Source organism: Fusarium tjaetaba (assembly GCF_013396195.1).
Source record: "Fusarium tjaetaba strain NRRL 66243 chromosome Unknown NRRL66243_c0000057, whole genome shotgun sequence".
In the NCBI taxonomy this organism is placed as follows: Eukaryota; Fungi; Ascomycota; class Sordariomycetes; order Hypocreales; family Nectriaceae; genus Fusarium; species Fusarium tjaetaba.
The window spans coordinates 70,969-94,493 of record NW_023501253.1 but is presented as its reverse complement, the minus strand read 5'-3'; the positions used below and the strand labels follow the sequence as shown (position 1 = coordinate 94,493).

Here is a 23,525-nt window from a genome sequence, read left to right as displayed (position 1 = left end):
TCTAGAGTTGCATAGGTATTCTAGGCAAATTTGTTGGTGGCTGATGCATCTGCAGAACCGAACCATTCGATGCAACATATCATTCAGAGACATCTTGACTATCGATGTTTAGAGTTATCTCAAAGTATTCACTCAACAGCCAGTCAGACTCAACGTGGCGCATGTCGCGCAGATGGACAATAAGCCCGCCGCCCGCAGAGTCGAGAAGCTGAGACATATGCAAGACTGCATTGCATTGCATTGCATTACATTGCCTGCCGGGAAAAGTTCGCAGCCTTAGGGGCAAAGAAAACACCAAACCTTGATATAAGGTGTCAAAATAAACTTAGCAAAGAATACCCTAAGCTTAGGCTAAATTTACCTAATATTTTCATCGCTTAGGGTCAAGGTCCTGAGTTTTCTCTCCTCCCATAGCGCAGTATTGCATTTCGTGTGTACGTGCGTTTGTTATGTGGCTTGAAGAAGGGATATATCCATGTACCGGGAACCGAAACTAATCTAAACATTGCCTCTTTTGTTGCATCGCATGATTCGTTGCGAATCCTGTAGTCTGACATACTAACTAAGGTAGCGAGCAAACCTGCATGCAATACTGCGCAAGCATGTCATTTTAGCCTAGAGCGGGCATAACAAATTGCAGTCTAGAATCGTTGAAGGAATATGATGTATCAAGCAAACATTATGCAAAAATATGTATCAATGCGCCATGCAATGCAGAAGATCACCTAAGTTAGCTGAAATGAAATAGCGTCTTGGTACTGTATTAGCTGCATTGCATACCCAAGGTACAGTACATTTAGAGCTGGACAGCGACCAGTCATTTTTCAACTCACCGGGTTTCACCTTTATGACCGGTATTGGTGAGCGGTTCTGAAGATCATATGTTCTTCTTGTTGTTGTCTCTTATCTCTTCTCAGGCATCTATCTGATTTGTAGTTGATCACTACGTACCTTATGCAGTGTACTCACTCCAACACAATCAAATACCTAGCACAAGGCAGTTGATGCTGCTACAGTGCCATAAAGATGCAAAATTGTATCTACAAAGACAAAAGTTATAGTTGCAGAAGTCTCAAACTAGGGGCAGATCACTTCTAGCCCATATGTTGCCATTGTAGGGGCCAAGAGCGGAGTTCAGTCAATGCAGGGCCAACAGTCACTGCTTAACTTGGAGTTTCTGTGGTATTGAGTGACACACCAACTACCCGGACATGATTTCCATTGACACGTATGACATATGTTCCTGAAATTCGTCTCAAAACGCCTTTCTAGGACTAAAGTGACATACTGTATTTGACATCTGCCTCCCAATCCAGCACACTAACCATCCTTCCTCCTACGCCAAGTGCTAGGCTCATCCGCGTTTACCGAGCTATTTCCATTTGCCTGCCGGATCCCTCATCCATCAAGTTTCCCTTTTCTCTCAGTTACTTGGCTGCGTATGTTTGGAATGACCCATTGTATGTCTGGGCTGCCAGGTCATCGAGAACGTCCCAATTTGAACCTTGAAGAAAGGGTCTCATGGCAGACTAATCCATGTCGATGCTATGGTCACTAAAATTTGAGCTTTGTGAATACTCAGCAAAAGACTGGGATTGATCCATATTGAAATCGGTAGGCGAGAATAGGGGCCTTGATGACAAGGGGCCCGAGTACCCCCCAGCTTCTTGCTTGATCATGGTGTGGTTTGCAGTCCCTGACATGCGACGGCTATCGCATGGGGATACCAAACTACCACGAGGCATTTGCTGGAATGGAGAGCGATACTGACTAGGCTCGTAAGTTGTCACCGGCTCGCGTTTGACTTTGTGAGCCTGTCTCCTCGAAGCCTGTCTTATAGCTTTCAGTTGTTCTTGGCGTTCGACGTCACGCCGAAACAAGTCCAACTTGGAAGCGAACTGCTCTGCGTAAGGGCTCGAGGCGTGCCATGTTTTCAAGATGAACATTGCGTCTTCAACCAACAACAAGTGTTCCTTTCGAGCGTAGATGTCTGCATAAGTACTGCTAAGCAAGACAAGTGTCGCTTCAAATAAAACATAGCTGTGCTTTTATGAGCGAATACTCAAGGCCGACAATATGCAGCAGACTTACAGAGCTAAGGGGTCAGAATGGCGCAAGAGGTTGGCATGAAAACCCCCTTTCACCATTTCAACCGCTTGAAGTGATTGAGATACGCATCTTTCAGACAGTCTATTGATCTGTGTCTGGATACCATCCGAGGCGTTCGCCCCCATGAAGGATAAAAGGAAAAAAGGGCGACAAAGGAGGATGTTGGCGTAAAACCCAAGTAAATGCACATGAATTTGAGACACCGTGGGCATTAAGCTGCTTGCCGTAAAGAATCCATCTTCTTGGAAACTTGGGTGGGCTTCTAGATACCCCAGCATTTGATTCGGAATCTCGATCGCAACTTTGTCACATGAGTAAATGTTGTTCACGATATGACCAATCATTTTACATGCATCAATAGGGGGGTCGAGCATGTCCCTTTTCGGAATTTTGTTGGGACTGCTTGGTCGGCCGGGTGGCATAAGGGAGGATTCGGAGTATTCGTTGTCAGAGATGGCGAATGGTCTTCCTAACGTTGCAGCCAGGAATCTGTCTAGGACAAACAAACTTCTCCAAACGTTTCTTCGTAAAACTCTGAGTTCCTCGCTGGCGGGGAACTGGCTGATCTCAGACTCATGACCTCGATGAATTCCAAGGGCGTACGCAACTCGAACAGCTCGACCTGAACCATTGTTAGCTTCGATGGTTCGTATACAGATACGATGAGACTTGCCGCAGTATTCATAGGCAGTATTCCTCATAGAAACAGACATCATAAAAAACGACATCAGAGCGAGAGCTTGGAGGGGCCAGAGGACGTCATCGTGGTACTGGGACTTTTCGAATGTACGGGTTGGGTGAGCCAGCCCCTCGGCTACAGCAAATAGCTGGTGTTTAAATTCCGGGCTCGGTGAGTGTGCTGAATCACCATAATCCAAGGCGAGTGCAACGGCTAGAACCAAGTAGAAAATGCACCGATCGGGTCCCTGAACCTCATTCGGATTATTTTGGAATTGATACAAGGTTAATCTCACAGCTTCTGGGTTGACAATATCGATGAAGCTCCGTACCTAATGAGAAATCAGTTCTGTTCTTCTCTCTCGAGTAGCCCAACGACTTACGTGGTTGAAATATAATTCGATCAAACTCGCAGTTGCACTTGGAGAGAGAAACGACTGCATCCTAGGGGCCACGGGGAGTCTTTCTGGTAGACCGCTCCAATTGCTATCTGCCGTGAATTCCGAAGGGCCATCACGTTTCTCGATCGTGTTCCTGATGTGGTGCATGAACGAGTGAGCAGTAGAACGCCCAACAAAGGCTAGGGCTATCAGTAACAACTCCCAGATAACTCCAGAATAGCGAGCGGGCTTACAGAGACGATTCTGGCAATCAAGCAGCATGCAAGTGTGCGCCGGTATCTGGATCTCTTCGGATCCGGAAACCGAAACAAGTCGAAACCTGAAATCAAATTCGGGAGTGGCTGATCTCGCGACGTTCTGTTGGATAGGTGCATCATGGACCATGTCCAACGTACCGGAAAGCTCAGGCAGGTTAGAACACTCTCTATAAGGACTTTGCCTCGATGACGGACGAGGAGACTCGCTCGATGATACTGAGTCTGTACGACTCCTGTATTCACAGTCCACTCTTCGTTTTCGACAATATTTACAGGGACGAAGGCCATCACACTGTATGATAGAGGAGGTGTTAGTAAACGCGTTTTTGTCCAATTATTTGCGGACCAGGTCGCCGATCTAAGAGACTTGATAGTTCGGGATAAGATCATATAGGGGAAACCTCCCAGGAGTAGCTGCTTAATCAGCAAGGCCACGCTTCCTATGGTTAGGATATAGGAGTCGCTTGTGGCTAGGAGTGAAGGACACCATGAGGTCCGCTGATAGAATGGAAAGGACATTGGTAAAGACAACTGATTATGAATCAAGGGGGAATAGACTCTTTTCTTACACGTTGTTTACGCTGCCTGCATGCGTTACAGGCCTGCGCAACCCGTCTGCGCTTATCTGCTGGGACTCTCAGTCGCGTCATGTCAGATACAACTGTCAAGGTGTCCGCTTCGAAGATAATCTTTGTGTAGCTTTATACAGAGGAGACTGTTTCCGCAAAACAGTCCCGTGGTGTTGATGTAAGCTGATGCGTCTTGCAAAAGCGACTGGATAGCCGGTGACTCAGTCGTATCAATTGTGAGGGTCCTTGTGTCTGAATTGTGAAATTCAGCAAGAAATTTCTGCGGCAGGCCCTGCCAAGACTGTTCAGGATACGAAACTGGAAGACAAGGAGGACTCCCGCAACTGCAGATTCACTCCGGGGAGGTCTTACTCGGTTGGTGGTCGTCTTGGTCAATATTGGATCCGAAGATGCTGGAGGCCAGAGCTTCATATATATAGGGCTCTACCTTGGCAGGAGGCTTCTAGAGAAACAGCCTTGGATTGTACAAATGGGATGCAACGACAATGCAGAAGAGCAGTGACACTCAGCATTAACGAGACGGCACAGCGGGACGGCAGACACTTTCTACCCATCTTGCCAGCGATGGGGCCTAAATTCATCCAACTAGAAGCCTTACCAACAGCTCGGAACCAGGCTGTATGATGTTATGTGACCAGATGAAAGCAGCGACGCTGGTGGGAGAGGTAAAGCAGACAATTGTGGCGTCCCATGGGCGTTCCATGGCGCATGGTCGCAGGAGCTGAGAGGGAGGAGGGGTCCTGAGACGTACACAGCAGACATGGAGCTATTGGAAGGCCCTCCTTGTCTTAGTGATCATCCTGGAACTTCTGGTTGCGAAGTCATATCATTGGCTTCAGGCTGGGGTCGCAAGGTCCTGCAGTAACGGGGAGGGGCAGATCTGAGACCAGAAGAAGCAAGTATATGCTATTGGAAGGGCCTCCTGGAATGAAAAGAACCCTGTCTCTATAGTCCTAGTGCGAAAGTCCAACATAATGGCTCCTCTAAGCTCGCGACGCGAGGTAGTTTGAAGCCTTGGGTGGGGGACATGTCGCTCTAGATGATGGATTGATCCTGGGGGTGTGAATTTCTCAATCGGAACTCAGAAAGTCTTGGTATTTCTGTTGGTTGGTTGTTTCTCTCGTATTATGTCGAGGACACGACTAGCGGTCTTTTCTCTCTCTGTAGCGTGGCCAGGTTGTCCATCGTGAAGATGTTCAACTTGTTGGTCCAGTCAGAGGAAAGAGAGAAGTCTATTCACTTTGCTTCTTCCACGTGACGAACATTAGCTGCCGGCGAAGTCGCTTTGTGTAACCGGCCTTCCTTCACTTACATACATGCGGCCCGGGACGCCTTAGTCATCCATCCACTTGCTTACACTGAAACTCAAGGCTCAGCCTGGCAAGGATCTCAACATCATCTTCATCTATGAGCATTCCGATCCCGCCTTGTCCTTCTCCTGCCTTACCATGTCTTAGCTCAAGCGTTTCAACAAACAGGGGTGATTCATCGCCACTAGCATCGGTCGATTGGGCAACTCCAGCCAGTATTAATACGCTTCTGCAGATAGCCGCTTGCTTGTTTTTTCCTCACCAATCAAGACCTTCGCTGGTAACTCTTATTGATACGTCTCGAGGCTACGGCACTTTCCAGCTGTTTTCCATGTATCATAACCTTGTCCGCCGACCGGGTTCGCGGATTCTGTCCTATTCCCCGAGACACACCCACAGCCACTTCAGTCAACCAATTCATAGATTGCAGTCCTAGTCTTGCCCGCTTCCTTCAGTTGAGGCATCACTAATGCAAGTCGACAAGAAAGGTCAGCCCTCCCAGGGCGGCTTTCGACTGTTTCATCCTTCTGCATGAGTTTGCTGATCACGATTCCTCACGATCTCTGCCACTAAAGACACTACTATGGGCCATGACACATTTCAAAACAACAATAGCTTAGCTGGCGTCGGTACGTGACCGATACATACAATACATGCAGGCATATGGAGATGCATTCACAATCTAGACAACCCAAGTTGGGCCTTGGCATCTCGGTATTTCCCGTTCAACTCCGCAATAAAGCTGAATTAATTTCATGGTCTCGCCTTCAGCCGAATGCCGATCAATTACTCAAGATTGGAGGATGTCTAGGAACTTATGTGGGTTTGCTTGACATTGCAGACGGGAACTACTTATAATGCTCCGATGGTGTGGACCAGATCGAAGGGATGGCCTTTGAATACGTTCACTACAAAGGAGCTCAAGATGAATAGCGAGAGGAAATGATTGTATACAACACTACGCGCTGATCTCGTATCTCGAAGCTACCTAGTTACTCCTTTGCTAAAAGACGATGATTTTCTAGGATGCATAGTGAACAAGAAGATAATCACATGGCAGCGATAGAAACAAGGTATCTTAGACTATTGGAGTACCTAGTATAGTTAGATGGACTTGTATGTAAGCATAATGATGAGCGTAATCCCATGGACACATGGTTGCTATGCCGTCATACTGGGATACACATCATCAAGGCGACAGACAGAAAGACTGGTAACCTTAGATACGAGGGTCTCAGTTTAGGCAGGCGGTACTTAAAAATTTCGTTTTCAAAACCCTTCTTTATCTGTGGGACTGTTAATCTTGGGAAACCGACTTACCAAAGTATCATCGTAGGCAGATGAGATGCAAAGACTGGTTATGTTCTAATTTGAGGGCTTCTCCAAGACAGCATGAAAACACGATACACAAACCCAAATGGCACAAAGAACTAGTTTATTAGAAATGTTCTGGCATCAAACATGTTTCATCATTGGATTGTAGTTCTGACTATCTGGCAAACCACCACTGAAAGGCGTAGACATAATACCAAGAGTGCGTTCCAAGCGCAATTACTAGCCATTGTCTATAGCAAAAAAATATCGATATGTTACAGGGAATCTTCATAAGCTCACAATACCAGTCGTCCTGGCTCCTCCTCCAGAATCACCTTGCAACGCTCAAGGAAGATTTGCGCTCTCTCCTCCTCTGCCTTGGGGACCACAAGAGTAAAAACGTTGGTGCCGCTGGACAGACCAGGGACGGTCTGAATGGTAGCGGGCTTGGGAGCTGACTTCTTCGGCGCGGCGAGGATGTCAATGATGTCAGTCTGCTTTCGGGTGGGAGTGAGAGGAGTGAGTAGAGAGGTGGGAGGGACAGCAGAGATCTGGGGTAGGTAGACACCGCGAGAACCCTTAGCAGCCTTGATCTTATCGAGACCAAGAACCTGGTCAAAAAGCTCGTTGGCGGTAGGGGCACGCTTGGTCGGAGGGAGGTCGTCGTTGGCAACCTCAGCAGCGCGGCCGACAAAGGTCGAGATGGGCAGGAAGACACCGAGGGTCTCGTGGATCCGGTTCTGGACCTCAACGACCTTGGACAAAGTAATGGGGATGGAAACTTCGAGGTCCTCGACCACAGGGGCCTTAGGAGCCTCAGCCTTAGCCTCCTCAACAGGCTTAGAAGGAGGAGCAGGCTTGGTAGCCACCTTGATGTTGCTCAGGTCGAGGTGGAACAGGTTGTTAAAGTTGACCTCGTTGGCAGCGGGAGTCTCGGGATTGATGCTTCCAAGGTAGGCAAGGATATCACCCTTGAGCAATCGGCCGTGAGGACCAGTGCCCTTGATCTTCTTGAGGTCGGCCTCACTGATGCCCTTCTCCTTGATCAGATGTCCAACAGAGGGCAGCAGAGGGTACTTGTGTTCGTAGGTATCGTTTCCAGTAGGCTTTGCGCTCTTCTTCTCAACGGGGTTCGACTCGGAGGGGGCGGTGCTCTCCTTGGGGGCCTGGGCGCTGGACTGTTCCTTCGGTTGCTCCTTGGCCTGCTCATCGGCGGGGATTTCGAGGGAGTTGATATCATCGCCGGCCTCAGCAATAACTCCAATGCGTGATCCAACCTGAACAGCCTTGCTTCCATCACCAGCCATGATCTTGACCATGATACCATCATCCTGGGCCTCAACATCCATGCTAGCCTTGTCGGTCTCGATCTCGAGCAGCACATCACCGGCACTGAAAGCCTCTCCTTCCTTGACCTTCCATGTAGCAATATTACCCTCGGTCATAGTGGGCGAGAGGGCGGGCATGGTGAAGTTCTGAGCGGCGAGGCATCGCGTCGAGGTGGTGAAGCCTACAACAAAGGATGATGTGTTAGTCGGTGCGCGACAAAAGGGTCCGAGGGGCTTTTCCAACGTCAGGAAATGGACAGAACGTACCACGAGCAATAGCGGACCGAGCAGTAACAGCTCGGGCAGATGCCCTGCATGCTGCTGTAAGAGAGGCCATTGCACAGCTCAATTGAGGGTGAAGAAGTCGAGATGAGGCGGTTGAGGGAGATTTTCGGTGCACGTAAGAGCGACCTCGGGGTGTTGAGGGATTGAGCTGTTGAGATATCCTTAATAGTGGGTCCGACAGTTTGGAAATTTTTGGCGCGACTTATACATGAGAGCTTTAATGTTTATTCTTTACTACGATCGTAGGAGATGAATAAATACTAATAACAATTGGTCAAATTCAAGGAGCTCATCATTCGCTTCGATTAAATATTTCCTTCGCATATCAGTTCGTCTCAAAGCTCATGCCATGATCAAAGACCATCTCAACCGTTGAACTTGGCTATCTCCTCGGGTTGCGGCGAAAAGTTGTCCGATCTGGAACTAACTATTGCCGGTTTATTGCCGACAAGAATTTCCAAATAGCTTCATTTTTGAAAGTTCAGCCCACTATCATTCAGCAATGTCAACTGGATGTAACCACCGAACAACCCGACGTATTCCTACCATCCGTGAAAATTCTAGGTGTCTCTTCTCTTAAGGTCACGTCCGAGGAGCTCAATTCTCGTAATGGCTGGCCTCGCAAGAGGCTTCTGCCTCCCTGGCCTTCGGCCCCTCCTTGCACCTCGTGCCGAGTCCGTCCTCCTCCGATCCCGTTTCTTCAGCACCTCCGTTGTCCGGTTCGCTGGACCTGCTGCGAAAGCAGCTCGAACTCCTACGGCCTCAAGGGCTGCTGCTGCTGCCTCCGCCGCCCAAATGGCACCCAGTAAATACGCCTTCATCAAGAGTCTCGCTTCAAAACCAACCCCAACCGTCCTCTACGAAGGTCCCTCGCATTTTTGGTTCTATTTTGGCTGCTGGTCGAGTGGGCTATTCTTACTTGCTTGGACTGGATCTACTACGCATTTGGTAGTAAAGCAGCCTGAAGGTGTACCGCAATGGATCGGCATTGTGTTTGGAACAGCATATCTCCTACTCGCTTCCATGGGAACATTCATGATCGCAAAGACTCCAAACATTGTTGGACAGATCCGCGTTCTTCCTTACCAGGCATCCAAGATCGCTCCCACCACACCATTGCAGTTGGAAATCACTGTTAAGAGAATGGTGCCATTTCTCAAACCCAAGGTCATTGTCGCTCCGGTTAGCAATATTGCTCTCAAGACGCGCTTCTCGCTACCAGAGGAGTACGTGCCTCAACTGAGGCGCATAGAGTTGGAAGCGAAGGCAAAGGAGCAGCAAAAGGCCCTACATGAGTTCGACATGCAGCACATCTTCACAATGCCTTTTCGAAGAATGGGTCGAACCCTGGCAGCCATGTTTAACGGTGTCAAATCTGCGTGGACTGATATGGGCTTTGGGTTCATCGTAGTTGACGGCAAGAACTACAAGGTGGACGTGACCAAGGGCTTTGCTCATGACGGCTTCAGGACGTTAGAGAAGCTTGTGGATATCAAGTCTTGATGCGCCTACCCTAGAGGATCATGGTGAAGACCTCAACCAAAATCCATCAACTCTTCTCCCGGGATTAGGGGTGTCTCATTAGCCTGTACTTTTACTGTATACAACATTTATGAAGAACATATGATTTATGGGCCGAGAATATCATAGTACTGTATGATATTTCAGCATCTCAACTTGAGATATCATTGGATCACGATGGAAACTAGTAAGTTTGGACAACTAGACTACTGGTGAAAGGGAAATATTCGCACCTCGTGACAAAATCGACCGATCTGTCAGGCACACAAGCTTCAAGCTGCTCAACCAAGCGGGACTGTTGCAAGAAAGCAACGTTCCTAGTCACTACAAGGTGTTGCCATATACAAATCGCTCAAGTTGACACCACTGCACCGGCTGAGACCGAGGCGGACAAGAACACAACACGTACATTCGAGGCTGATTGCATTATCGCATATCCACAGTTCTAGGTGCGGGTACATACTGCTTTCGAAATCAAGTAGATAATACAAGACACTGTCCTGTAGGACGACGTGCAGAACATGAGATCTGAAGATATCCACATGCCGTTTTGAAGATCCATGGAACACTCCTTGCAAGCGAGTGACATTCTAAAATCTGTCTTCCCTCGTGATATTTGAGACTTACAAATCGACTTGAACTAAATCTCGATGAGGCACCATCAGAAGGAGTATGTTAGTTGAAGTCGATATACAAATGTTTCTAAATACAAGGAACTTGACAGCACCAGAGAGCACCTCAAACTTGACACCAGCACTGACGTCTGCCTGTCAAATCCCCCCACAAGAAGATAGTTAGCACATAAACTATGGACCATTCACGACCTTTGGAGTGAGTTTCTAGATGGAATTACCATCAGGTTGGACATTGCACGTCAGTTAGGCGTGTATGCACAGCTAGACAAGCGACTTGGAAGAGGGACTCTGGGTCTGAGCGGATCGAACACGACCCAGTTTCGAGAATATCGTGGAGTTGGAACATTCCCCATGGATCTATAGAAACCTGGAAAAAGACGAGAAACTTACCCCTCCAAATCAATGTCGTCCAATCTCGTTGTAAGCGGTCAGCCAGCCTCAGCTTTAATAGAAACGAGGCTATCCTTGACAAAGCCACAAGCGCCAGATGCACCATATCCATACGTCTTGGAGATCCACCGACGTGCGCAGGCGGGGGGGCCTGGCGGGGTCGTTCTTTTATACAAGGTATTTGCTTTGTCTAGAGTGGTTTTCAAAGTTCAACAGGCGATGAATATCACTCGATTTTGACCGTAGATCATGCCATACCAATTCCCGTCGCGCATCTGGTCTTTGGATAAGACGATGTTTCATGATACTGCTAGACCGTAAGATCAGCAGCCGATCCCCTGTATATCAGGGTCCGATCTATCAGGGAGTGCGAGTTAGAGTTCGAGTTGCACTGACGCTCTTAATCCTCGCTCTGGACCCTGAAGGATACAGCCGACGTCTAACTGCCGATGCACCAGCCCAATATCAGCATCCATCCATGCTTGTCAACAGCATCTGTTTGACGTCATAAAGCCAAGAGCTCGCTGGTTGGCTCAGCTTGGTAGTGGGTTACGGTGAGGTTGAAGCGTCCCACTGCTGGCATCAGATGCAGAACGAGACGAGGGGGACCCTTGTTCTTTATTTAGCGCCTTAAATGATGCGGGCAATAATCTTGGAAACTTTTTTTTCCTGTCGAGATGAAGATCAACCCCAAATCTGGACTCCAACTTGGAGGCTTTGTCCTCTTCATGAAGGGTCCATTGGTGCCCGCCACCAAACGTCTGACAGTTGTGACTAAAATATGAGATTCCGTGAACTAGACTAAGGAGCCACAGAAGGGCCGTGCCATCCATCTTCTCGAGTCAAAAGCTTGGTGTAAGCGGTATGGCATGTATGTATGTACACTGAACATCTCGATGCCGCAACTCCATATCCGACACTTGCTCGGTTTTGTAACTCGGGATAAATCGCGGACGCCCGACTTGGATTAACCAACCTCGATAAATGTTGATGGTTACCTCTCATTGCACAAACTATATGTATGCATACGCATGCCTTGGTTCGATACCAGAAAGCCGCCGTACCGTAGTCTTCGACGACAGTGACCCGCACTAAATGTAACATGCTCGCCGCCCATCTTCTTTGTCTTTCAGTTACGGGTCGCTATACTATCCATTTAGATGTTTGTCCCAGGCGCTGGTGAAACATGGTCACACGCAATCATCCCCCCTACTGAGCCTCTGACGGGACCGAAAAAAGATGATGTGTGTACAGGCTACCACGCCAGCGGGGCGGCTCAGAGCAAAAGATAAGTAGTCTAAGTAGATAGAACTTGGAATAATTGTATGTATGTATGTATGTATCATCACCAACTTACCCACTACTTGCTTCTGTAGATGCTAGATTTCCAAGAAGAAATGTTCTATTATTCGGTGGATCGTGGCCCTTTCGTCATTGAAGCCGGGGCCCTTCCATTGAGATGCAAAGGTGGCATGTCGTCAAAGGAGATTGGACAATTCCCCACCAGATCGAGGGGTATTGTGCAGACGTTCTTACATACATACATACAGACAGTACAGAGGGGACTCCGTGTGTTATTGGATGTGATGACATGTGCCGGAGGCTTCATCCATTCAAGCGATGTCACTGGAATTGCAGCCCCAATGCAGTTCAAAGGATATGAAAGGAACATATGTAGAAGATGCTTCTCATCTGTGCCGCCAAACTAACGTGAGGCCTCTGCAAAACACACTCAGTGAACCTGTGATAATTTAAATGTCGTTCTTCTGGCGTCATGTATGTCATCTTGAACTCTGGGGGGATGGACATTTGACCCTAGAAGTCGTGGGGGTAGAGCAGCGGTGAGAGAATATGATGGGCGAAGGAAGAAATATCGATCGTTTTAGCACGGTCATCGACCGAGCTGCCACTCTGCCACCCCAAATCAAGAGTGAGGAATGCGAGATTGTTGTGCATCATGTGCTCTCTGTTTCAATCTGGGCATGGTGGTCTCTTTTCCACCATTGGTTGGCTGCCATCCCTTGATTTCTAGAATATCCGCCGGTAGCGCAAAGAGTCAGACGAGATGAGGGTGCAAAGTCGCCGATCCAATTACATGGCAAAGAGCACCATGTAATTGATGAGGCACACTGGAGGGACAGAAACTTCTGTTATTTGCCAGAAGAGTGATGTGAGTATCTCCAACACACTCTCTGAGTTAGATCCTCTGTCCGCTAGCATCTGGGTAGATCGTGTCCAGTCTCCGTAGTGGCGTGTGTTCAACATGAACAAGTTCGAGACGGGCGATACCATAATGGAGCGATTGTTTCGCTTGTTGATCCCTTAAGGGTATGAGCGAGTCGCGGCAGAACACACAATATGAAACCAAAGTAAACTGCTGCTGGGTTCTAGGAAAGAGTGAGACAATTCAAAGCCATGCATTCATTGCAAGTTCGAGAATGGCTTCTTTTTGTCTGCTTCCAAGGACACTAGCTTCACTAGGCCGCATCCAAGAGCCTTAAATATGGAACGTGGCATGAGATGTGATATAAGGAATTTATAGCTGACTCACAGTTTAAACTGTTTCCCCAGACTGAGGCTGTATGGAACACGGTTCCTCAAGAGTGTCTATCATCGGAAAAAGAAAATTTGAGACAACATGACTCGGACCAACAGTGTATGTATGTACATATGTATCCGTCCAGATCCATGGCTACACCAAGATCATGGCCAGTGCACGATAAGCATATCCTGGCTCTTAGACGCTGAACCCTTGTTTGTGTTGCTGGATCTTCCTGCCAGAAGGAGAGCAACATTTCCGAAAAGCGTTGAGATCTCAGCATGCAGAGTTTGGGGCTCAGATTTGTACGAATACATGCCTCACCATTTTTCTCGAAATTATGACCAAGCATGGCCATCTCAGATAGCTGCAGTTGACGGCTGCATACTGCTCAAACGCCGTCTGTGACCATGACTGCAGAAGGATATTCTCCTGCAGCAACGGCTTATATGTCAAACGTATGATGCCCACCCAAGACATATTGCCGAATTGGGCAGGAAGACTGGTGTTGACTTGGGGTTCAATGGTCTAGACCTTTTCTCTGGCCGTAGACTCATCAGAGCTATCTTCAGGATATCTGAACCTCGAGATGGGCATAACTGTTTCGTGGTCTTATCTGAGTCCCTTCCGACTTTGTCTGTTTTAATATTCAATATCCAACCAATACCTATTGTAACGGACCGTGTTACGACTCTTGTAAGCCGCACAGGATTTACTGGCGTCTGACGGAGTAGCAAACACAGCCATGCCGCCCAAGTTCCACAGAGACTTGGCTTGCGTTTCTTGCGTAACAACACCACATTTGTTCCAGTCCCTGACATCGTAGGGTATCTACCACTGTAATGTGTATGCCGAACAAAGCAATACATACAGCGAAGATGAAAAGAGATCGGCCAGTGTAGTTGTGGGTATTATAAAGGTTTTAGCAAACTGACACAACAAGAATAAAGCCGACGAAGTGATGATACAACACTGACCACCTCTTTTATTGTAGTTACGGTGATGCTCGTTGGCTTTGACTTTGTCTTGGCAAGTGTTGAGATTGTTCGAAGATCATCGTGAGTTTGAGCATTTTGAAATGTTCAGCGGAGCGGGATGAGCATCCACTACAAATGGGCAGGGATAAAGAGAGCTAGCTCAACAGCCTGCAGGCCACAAGTATCCGCTACCTAACATCGGGAGTGGAACTTCGACAAGGTACAGTACTCTCGAGGCCCTTCAAGCAAGATGACATTCGACTCCCAATCAGAGAATGATGTTAATAGGTTTTAGTGGAGGTATGACATAACCGTAGCGAAAACGCCGAGAGAAATGAAATGGCCAGAGGCTCCGCAAGCTTCAAAGGCGCAGCAGAGATGCAGAGGCGAGGATACATAGTCGTGATGGACCATAACCTCGACAGATCAACCGCAAATCTTCAGAGAAACAAGGGGTGATTTGGTGGCAGAGGAACCGTGTTGACAGAGAGAAAGCGTCCGTTCCCGCATGCTTAAACCTCATGACGGAGATGCGCGTGGGAGAAGCATAAGATATTGAGGGAACTGTCCAGAATGTAGTCTGAGGTCTCGTGGCAGCGCATAGCTGTGCTGCGTGACGGCCGTGTCTTAGATGTGCCATCGATAGTCGTGACAGCCATCTGACCCTGACGCGTTGGGTTGCAGGTGGGTTCGGTGTTGATCTTGCGTGTGATAGTGCTGCTGATAGCTACTGAATCAAGCAATGATGAAGCCATGGAATGGTCGAGTCGCTCGGTGGTGTGGGTGGTTGATCATCATGGTATTCTGGTGTTTGAAGTTGACAGCATTCTGGACTAGGTGGCTAGTCATTGCGAGAACCATTCAATGTTATTATGTATGGACGATATGTTGCTCCTTGTACAATGTCAAAGTCACATTCGCCAGCAATATTGCTTGCTTGTCGCAACAGCGGCCCCGTACTCCGTATATGTATCGATATCGGAACTCTTGCTATTAAGGAGCCGGTAGACATGGCGGTAATTCAACGTGATGTGCGCTGTCTTGTATCGACCAGACAAGAGAGAAACACGCGAATCACTGTAATCAAGCGCTGCATGTCATTCTTCTCCAGATGCTCTATGCATCGTCTCTATCAAATGCCGGTGCTCCACCGGCAGGGAACCCCAAAATTTCGGTTGTCAAGGAACCATGATGCCATGTTGCAAAGAGAAAACGAAAAGTGTAGTACTTCGTAGTGTATTATGAAGTTTCTGTTTATCTTGCGGCTTTCTCATCTCTCTCTCGGGTAATACTTTGCAAGTCAAATTTGAGGGGCACCGCCGATATGAACACAGCTGTGCTGGAGGACGGCGTGTCCGTCGCTAAGTAAACAAACAACGAAAACAACACAAAATCATGGTGTTGCTGAGCCTCGTGGTCAATGCCCATGGCCATGGTCCGTGAGACATTGGTCTTTGGTATGGAACGCTGGGCACAAGCAGTGGCTGATGCTCGTGCACGTCCTCGATCTTTATCCTGAGATTCCTGACCGGACTGGCCAGTGTCCCTCTTATATCGTAGTAATATTATTATCATGGTGGTTTGTTTACTGCTGAAGGGATTCAAGCCTGGACTAATCCGGGCGGGCTGCTGGAAATGAAGGTCCAGCACTAAGAGCCCATCAGGGACTGGAGTCCCGATACTGCAACGTCCCTAGCCTCCCCTAGAGGAAATAAGCGGCTTGCGACTATCGCTGAAATGGTTATTTCAGCGGAACGGTTATCACCAATCTCAAGCGCAGCACTCGGATTCTCGCTTGTGACTCGTCCGAGTCCCTGTGCCTCTAGCCATGTCCTCCCTTATCCTGGTCAAACGCCAAGCACCCCCACCAATGATAACCCCACTAAGACCTCCGAAGACTTGGCGGCGCGACTCGGTGATGCGTGCTGTGTTCGGACTGTCATTCACCACAAGATATCATGAGCTCGCGGCGTGCCCGGTACATCAACCTGACAGTCCTTATCCAGCCATGTTCTTCAGCCACTCCTGAACATCAGCTAGAGTAAGGTATCGGATGAGGGGAGGCTTCAATGATGTCTTGCTCAGTTCTTATAACGAACCCCCAATACGAAGGTGGCGGGGTTGAGTCAAGCCTGAGAGCAGTCTAGCATTGTTGAAGAACGGACATGCTGTCATTTGATGCCCGTGAAAGTCGGATATGGTATAACTACGAGTCTTTCAGCTTGACCGACTTTGGCGACGAAGCCTGTCAAGTATGAAGGAGGCGAATATGCGTAGTTGAGGTCAGTGAGCGCAAAATTCCTGAGGAGAAAAGAGATGATGAAGTTGATATGTGGTGGCACAGGGAATGGATTGGCTGAAAAGACCATTATAGACAGGCGAAAGGCCCTAAAGGCACGGACGGTGAGTGAAGATTGATGCGAGGGAAGCTAAACAGGGTGTTGCAGAGGAAAGCCACGGCCGTTTTTTAGTCGATGTCGTTATCGTCGTTCGCGTTGTAACCGGCCGGTATTATTTTCTCCATTTCAACCGCTGCCGTATCCGTAGACTTCAATGCACACAATCGATCGCTGATGACCTCACCTGCCAGCGCGTGCTGCGACTCTACCTGTGAATAATGCATTCCCTCTATAAATCTGCAAGAGATCAAGGTGCCAGAGCGCTGCATGCTGGAAACCTTTCCGGAACTGCTACTGGGCGATTCTTTGCTGAATGTGAATCCGTCGTCGCCGGCCTGGACCCTCGCTGGGATAAGTTGCAGAAGATCCATTCAAGGGTCCACCTCAATGGTCCACATCAACCAGAGAGGTCGCGATGTATAGGATACTTGCGCCCCTTGAACCAGTCAGCCGCCGTACGAGCCAGCCAGGGTACCGACCAGGGTGGTTAGAGGACAAACCCATCCTGCGAGAGGGTGTCCTGGCTCCTGGGGTGGTGGACGAAGGGTGTGCTGTGCTGCCCGCTGTACGTAGCGTAGGTAGTATGTCCATCCGCTCCGCTATTAACGCTACCGAGAGTGAACCTGTGAGGTGAGGTGAGCGTGAGCCTCCCGTCGTGATGGAAATTGAAAACCCGGCCCCGTTCAATTGGCAACGAAAATCAGTGGGCGGGCGAGGTCGTGAGGACGAGATTCCCATCTGATACCCCCTGTTTTTAGTTTCTATGGGTCTCTTCGCAGCACCCACACTTCACACTTACAAGGTACTTAGTTCTTAGACTCCCCTTCGTCTGCTTCTCCTCTTACTTTCTTGGGTTCACGTCGACTTCCTTCCTCTACAACCTCGACCATTTCGTCGGTCCTTCGAATCCTCGAAGGTTATCGGACTCGCCCTCGGATATCTCGAGTCGTAATAATCACCCCGTGTCTTTGGTTCGCCGGATTCCATTTCGAAACTGCTGCTGCTGTGCTTGCGGCCGGTTCTCCTACACCAAACGAGGTGAGTACATGATGCTCCTGTGCCGGTTCTTGATTTTTGATCGCATCCCCATTGTGCCGATATTTGCATCTTGATTTCGCTCGGCGGTCTTTTGCGTTTGAATTCTCCTGCTGTTCTGCGACAGTGATGGAGAGGAAAACGTGACGGTGATGAAAATGCGTCACGGTTGCCTATCTTCCTCTGCATCACCCCAACTGCAACTACCTACCTGAGACAACCATCACTCCATGGATATTTGCATGGAACCTTCCACCCGTCTGGCCCCTTCTGCACGCTTGCATCTACACGATCCGCGCGATCTAATGCCTTGCTACAATTTACGACAAAACTCTGTGTCTTGATCCAAATCGATTCTATAATCGCTCCTTTGGCCGTCATCTCCCGCCTCATTGCGTGATTACTGCCACTAGCGATTTTCCAAATGCGTGTGACCATCCAGACTGCGACAGTGATCACGCTTAGCATTGCTACCTACGACGAGTGAAGAACGCGGCTGTGCTCAATCATCATTTCTCCTTTACGCCACTGACTGTTGTGTCTTCCTGCTCGCTTACATTTCACTTCGAGTGCTCGAGAAAGACCGGCATTGTATTCCATTGCCTCACATCTGCTTTGCATTTTGTACTAGGCCAACTTTTCAAGCTTGACAAGCCACTAACTCGCTCGTGAAATAGGCCGACATTACAGTCCCTCGATATAATAGAAGCCGTGCCTTTCCCGTTTGGCATTGCTGATTCCACTTGTTCATCCTCCAAACCACATATCCTTATCTTTCTCGGGTCGAATCCCCTTTCATGTGTCGTGGGCAATAATCATGGATTCAGAAGACGGAGAACTGTTCATAAAGGTGGGCATTTCGCATGTTTGGTATTCTTGTTGATCACGTTAACTGATAGGCAATGATAGCAACTTGCCGGCTATGTTCGGACGCACGAGAAGGCTTTGGCCAACGCTCTTCAACTGCGCCGCCAAGTCCGCCATAAGCCATCTCAGAGTACAGGCTCAGCGACCCTCCTCTCCCAAACTTCCACTTCGCTTCCCGAACGACCATCCACCTCTGCTTCAACATCGAGTTCGCTCGCAGCTGCATTGTCGCTTGGAACCTTAAACTTCACATCACATAATGCCAAATCTGTAAAATTGGCTCTCACGCCTCATCACCTATTTTACCTACTCTCCCGCTTCGAAGAACTCAGCATCAACGTCGGTCCCATGAAAGTCCGGCTTGAAAACCTCCACGACAGTTCATCCTCCGCCAACTATGTTTCATTCCTCAGTAATACCCAGCGATCGAGAAGCAAAGGCTCGGATATTGATTCAATACACTCTGTCTCGAGTATACGAAGTGTCATGTCGGGCATGTCTGCATTATGGTCGAGTTTCGGCATTGGAGCCAGCATATCCGCTGCTCGGACTGAACGCCAAAAAGCCGCTCTGGAAGCTGACATGAAATACCTCTATTCTGCTTTTACCAAGATTCCTTGCTTGAGATTGGCTCCAGATTGGCGTGCCCGCCTGATTCGTGGTTATGAAGAGTTTCCATTCGATTCAGCTGTACCCCTATACGTTTTCAAGAACCTGCAGGCTCTCGAAGTTAGCAGCATCGACTTCCGACAATTCTTTGGCTGGGATCGTCTAGCTGATCAGCTGCGTTCTCTTACCCTGAAACGTGCAGGTATTGAGGACCCCGCGGACATATTGATTGACATCGTCTTGGATGATATGGACAAACGCCGTCGACGAGTCTCCAAATCCCAGTCCTCGCCCACTTCAGTTTGGACCGGTAGCGGCAGTCCTCGTCGTAATATTGCTCACCCCGAGCTTCACCGAGCCGTGTCTGCTCCAAGCTCTCCTGGTGCACACGTCGACATGCGAGTCGGTTCGTTGACCCCAAGTGAGCATGCTATCGAAGAGAGCAGCCGTAGGCAGTCTTTGAGCAAGGATGACGAGCAAGATGACTCCCCACAAACTGTGCACAAGTCTTCTCGTCCCAGGAGCAACTCACCTCCGCGCCCTACCAGCTCTCGAACGCAATCACATCCTGTTCGAGGTAACCATCATCGCATGAGGCGATCGGGATCTGGTAGTTCTCATTCCAGTCTTTCTGATTCTTGGACTGGTCATCACCATTCTCGAGGCAGCTCTGGTAACTTACTTGCTATGGGCGTCCTCCCCACTTCAAAGTGGCGCTTTTTGCGACATCTGAGTCTGGCTGACAATTCCATGACTTCCATTCCGCAAAATAGTCTGGCACCCCTATCCAACACACTTTACTCTCTGGATATTTCCTCCAACCTCTTCAGCCAGGTCCCAGACAGTCTGGCTACTCTGACCGCCCTTAGAGCTCTGAACTTGTCTAACTGCATGATCGACTCTCTCCAGTCCTTGACCCGCAACCCTCTTCCTGCCATCACAGCTCTCAATCTTCGAGCAAACAGGCTCCAGAGCCTTGCTGGCGTTGAGAAGTTGGTTCCTCTTGAGAGACTCGATTTGAGAGATAACCGTCTAGTCGACCCAATGGAAGTGGCGAGATTGACAGGTATCCCCGACATCCACGAGATTTGGGTTGAAGGCAATCCCTTCACTCGTACCCACAAGGATTATCGGATCACCATCTTCAATCTCTTTCGCAAAGCTCCAGGCTATACTGATGACGTGATTATTGATGGCAGTGGTCCCAGTTACGTTGAAAGACGATCACTGGTTGACCGCCCCCCTATCCCGGACTCCATCCCTGTCGTCAAGCCACAGGCTCCTGAGGTGCCTACTGTTGATGTCAGCAAGCCTGCCATTATTTTCAACCCTCCCAAAGAGCCAGCTGTCCTCCGAAAGGAACGGCCTACGCCTAAGGCTGTCATGAGTGAAATTAACACCAGCTCGACACGTCGGCGAAAAACTCCAAAGAGGCGAATCGTGGATTTGGCCACTTCTGATACCCCATCCTTCCCATCCCCAGTCGAGGTTCAAATAGCGAAGCCGGCTGGCAAGCAGCCCAAGTCTCCGCTCACTAACGACGGAAACTACCGGATATCCCAGCAGCCTGAAGGCCAGGTTTTGTCGCCGCCCACATTATCGACCGAGTCGCAAGTTGTCAGCTCACCTGAAGTACCGCGAGTTGACACCAACATCTTCACCGACATCCCAGCTGCTTACTCATCTAACGATGATGCTTCCACTTGGAAGGAATCCCAGGACTGGGATGCCGGTGGTGAAATATACCGTCAGAAGATTGAAGCCTTGCGGAATACTGTTGGCAATAGCTACCTTTCTGTCTTGAGCGAAGAGACTTGGGCTCCCAGCCGCCCGGCAGACTTTTCCACACCTAATCTCCCATCCGGTACAGCCATGCGCACAGCACACACTCCTATCCACGCCCCTCAGGCTCAAGCCATACACAGTGGTCGGACCTTGGGCTGAAATCGAAGATGCGATACCAGCAGAGTTAGACTTGGAAAACGACATCCATATGATACCCATATACCCTCTCTACTGTGGGAGCATGCTGGACTCCTCGGTATGATTTCAATTCTTCTGTTGAGCTAAGTCTGAAGATTCAAGCTCGAACACTTCGTATTTTACTTTTTATTGGCATTTGCAACGATATCATGGAGCATAGCGAGGCGGCGTTTTGGGCAGATGACGCATCTGCATTTGTTTGAGTATAGGAACTCATATTTACTTTTCATGGCTGCTTCTCCTTTCTGGAGCCTGCATGTTTCTCTCGCCCTTGTTCTAGAGATATCACATCTTTCAGCGGCTTCTGATAGAGAGAGGGTTTCATCTAAGGGATGCCTGTTATTCTCATTCGAAATGAGATTGAACATGTACTGTTTTTTGCTTTCACGTAGGAGTCTGGACATTGCGTTGGAAGGTCAAGGGCGTTTGCCCATATGCATTTTGATTTTACGGTACGGTTGGAAGAAAAAAAGACTTCACTTGGCTTGAAGGTTATGTGATCTGAGGCAGCTATGCTGAAGAATTGGACATTGTTGTAATACATGATATCCCTTATCTGTTCAAACCCTTGGTGGTTCTAGTTGTCCTCGTAATACTGTCGTGACATCTTGATAATCATGAATTGCCACCGTCCCAAAATATCCTTATTGTGAGCGTGCACAGATCGCACCGCCAACATGAATCGTTTCAGAGGTCACTCGTCATGGCTTATGGACCCCAGGAGGGAAATGATCCTGCTGTGCTCCGATGATGCTGTCGTGGAAGAAGCCAAGAGACGAGCCAGACTATTGGTTGACGTGACCAGGTCAGCCGGCTTTAGCCTGATGCTTTAAGTCGCAGAAGGACCAAAGAGGCTTGGGGTTAGGAGTATTGAAAGAGACATGACCAGATGGTTATGGACGCTTTGTTCCTGACACAGCTAGAACATTGAGATGGTGGGCTGGCTAAGCCGTTGGTATAAGGTACATAAGAACATCTGTTGGTGATGATGGAGGGGCGGGCTGAGTGAGAGATTGAAGGGTTGGGAGGGTAAGTTTAAGGCTTGGCCAATATCTGAGCCATGAGGGGGCGTCATCATTCCTGGGCGAGGTGCGACATCGAATTTCTGGTGAAGATGGCACCATTGATGAAGCTAGTGTTGGATGGCTGAGTCAATACCCCAGATTCGAGGTCATTCGCATTCGCAGTTGCCATGACAGTATCACGGTGGCGACGAAGGTAGTGCCAGCGATCGAATTGGAGATTTTCAGGCTGTGGCTAATGGATTAGTTGGTAGTAAAGTTCTGGCTATCTGTTTATGGTATTTCTCACAGACCTTTGGTATTGGTAGCGCATGTGATTATGTTTTCAGTTTAACGCTTCATGCTTCCCGCAACCCATGAGAAACGAAGGCATATGCTGAAATGGCACACAGGATGATGTGCATGACATTGTTCCGGTGCGGTCAGAGGCTTTGATATGGATTATCTATCAAGTTAGGCACTTATCTGTGCATCTACAGCCATTTGAATTACCTGACATGGAAATGCCGTGCCTTTTTTATGACATTTTACAATGCTGTCACTGTTACATGGCTGTAAGCTATTGAGCGTAGAGTCACCGCGAGCCATATAACGACACCACAACTGACGATACATCGTTAATCATTGACCGCTCAGAAGAATTGCCAGCACCTGGATCCGCCCGGAAGTCGTGCCCGTTCTGGGGCCGCCGAGGCAACGGAGTGGATCGAAGCGGATGGCCCCGCGGCCAGGGACAGGTACTAGGGTCATTAGATCTGAGGCCATCGTGAATATGGATAAGCTCTCATGCACCTCAAGCGTCGGAGTAGTTCTGTGGGTGCTCAAATCTAGCTTCTGCATTGCTATCGGCGATGTAGATATGGTGGTATGGATGTCAGGCGATGAATATTGTTTTCAACTATAAGATATCTCGCAATTCTTTGACAACCGATCATGAATGATTGTCATTGCATGGGGAGGAAAAGGCGGTAATGGGCTGTTGCACTGTCGACCCAGTTCGCTTACACAGGTGTCAAAGTGTCAACAAGAGTGGGCATGAGGGTAGGATATGATAGGATCACAAATTAACCCCTGGGCAGATCTCTAGATCTTGCTTAGGCATTTCTTCCATGATTTGCGGAGCCAAGGAGTCATATGCAAACAATCGTCGTTAATACGATTGGAATCAATAACAAGTCCCTGGTCGGGTGGGCGCAAGAGAGAGACAACGCATTACCAACTGATGGCTGGTCCCTTGAAAGTTCTGAACCAAACAGTTGCAGGTGCAGACAAGCTT

At 48.7% G+C, this 23,525-nt stretch overlaps 4 protein-coding genes across 4 annotated transcripts; 2 read left to right on the top strand and 2 right to left on the bottom strand.

Annotated features, from left to right (window-relative positions):
• Positions 1-1,529: 1,529 nt before the first annotated feature.
• On the bottom strand, positions 1,530-3,572 carry FTJAE_2748 (transcriptional regulatory; the record flags this gene model as incomplete). The annotated part of the gene is made up of 4 exons (XM_037348973.1): positions 1,530-1,990; positions 2,459-3,119; positions 3,171-3,367; positions 3,422-3,572. The coding sequence occupies 4 exons, from the start codon at positions 3,570-3,572 to the stop codon at positions 1,530-1,532; spliced, it is 1,470 nt and encodes a 489-aa protein (XP_037210141.1).
• A 3,383-nt stretch (positions 3,573-6,955) lies between these two features.
• On the bottom strand, positions 6,956-8,125 carry FTJAE_2747 (pyruvate dehydrogenase complex X precursor dihydrolipoamide acetyltransferase comp; the record flags this gene model as incomplete). Its single annotated transcript, XM_037348972.1, has 1 exon — positions 6,956-8,125. The coding sequence occupies one exon, from the start codon at positions 8,123-8,125 to the stop codon at positions 6,956-6,958; it is 1,170 nt and encodes a 389-aa protein (XP_037210140.1).
• Positions 8,126-8,881: 756 nt separating this feature from the next.
• On the top strand, positions 8,882-9,775 carry FTJAE_2746 (uncharacterized protein; the record flags this gene model as incomplete). Its single annotated transcript, XM_037348971.1, has 1 exon — positions 8,882-9,775. The coding sequence occupies one exon, from the start codon at positions 8,882-8,884 to the stop codon at positions 9,773-9,775; it is 894 nt and encodes a 297-aa protein (XP_037210139.1).
• Positions 9,776-18,585: 8,810 nt separating this feature from the next.
• On the top strand, positions 18,586-21,188 carry FTJAE_2745 (Leucine Rich repeat domain protein; the record flags this gene model as incomplete). Its single annotated transcript, XM_037348970.1, has 2 exons — positions 18,586-18,618; positions 18,678-21,188. The coding sequence occupies 2 exons, from the start codon at positions 18,586-18,588 to the stop codon at positions 21,186-21,188; spliced, it is 2,544 nt and encodes an 847-aa protein (XP_037210138.1).
• Between the last annotated feature and the right edge of the window lie 2,337 nt (positions 21,189-23,525).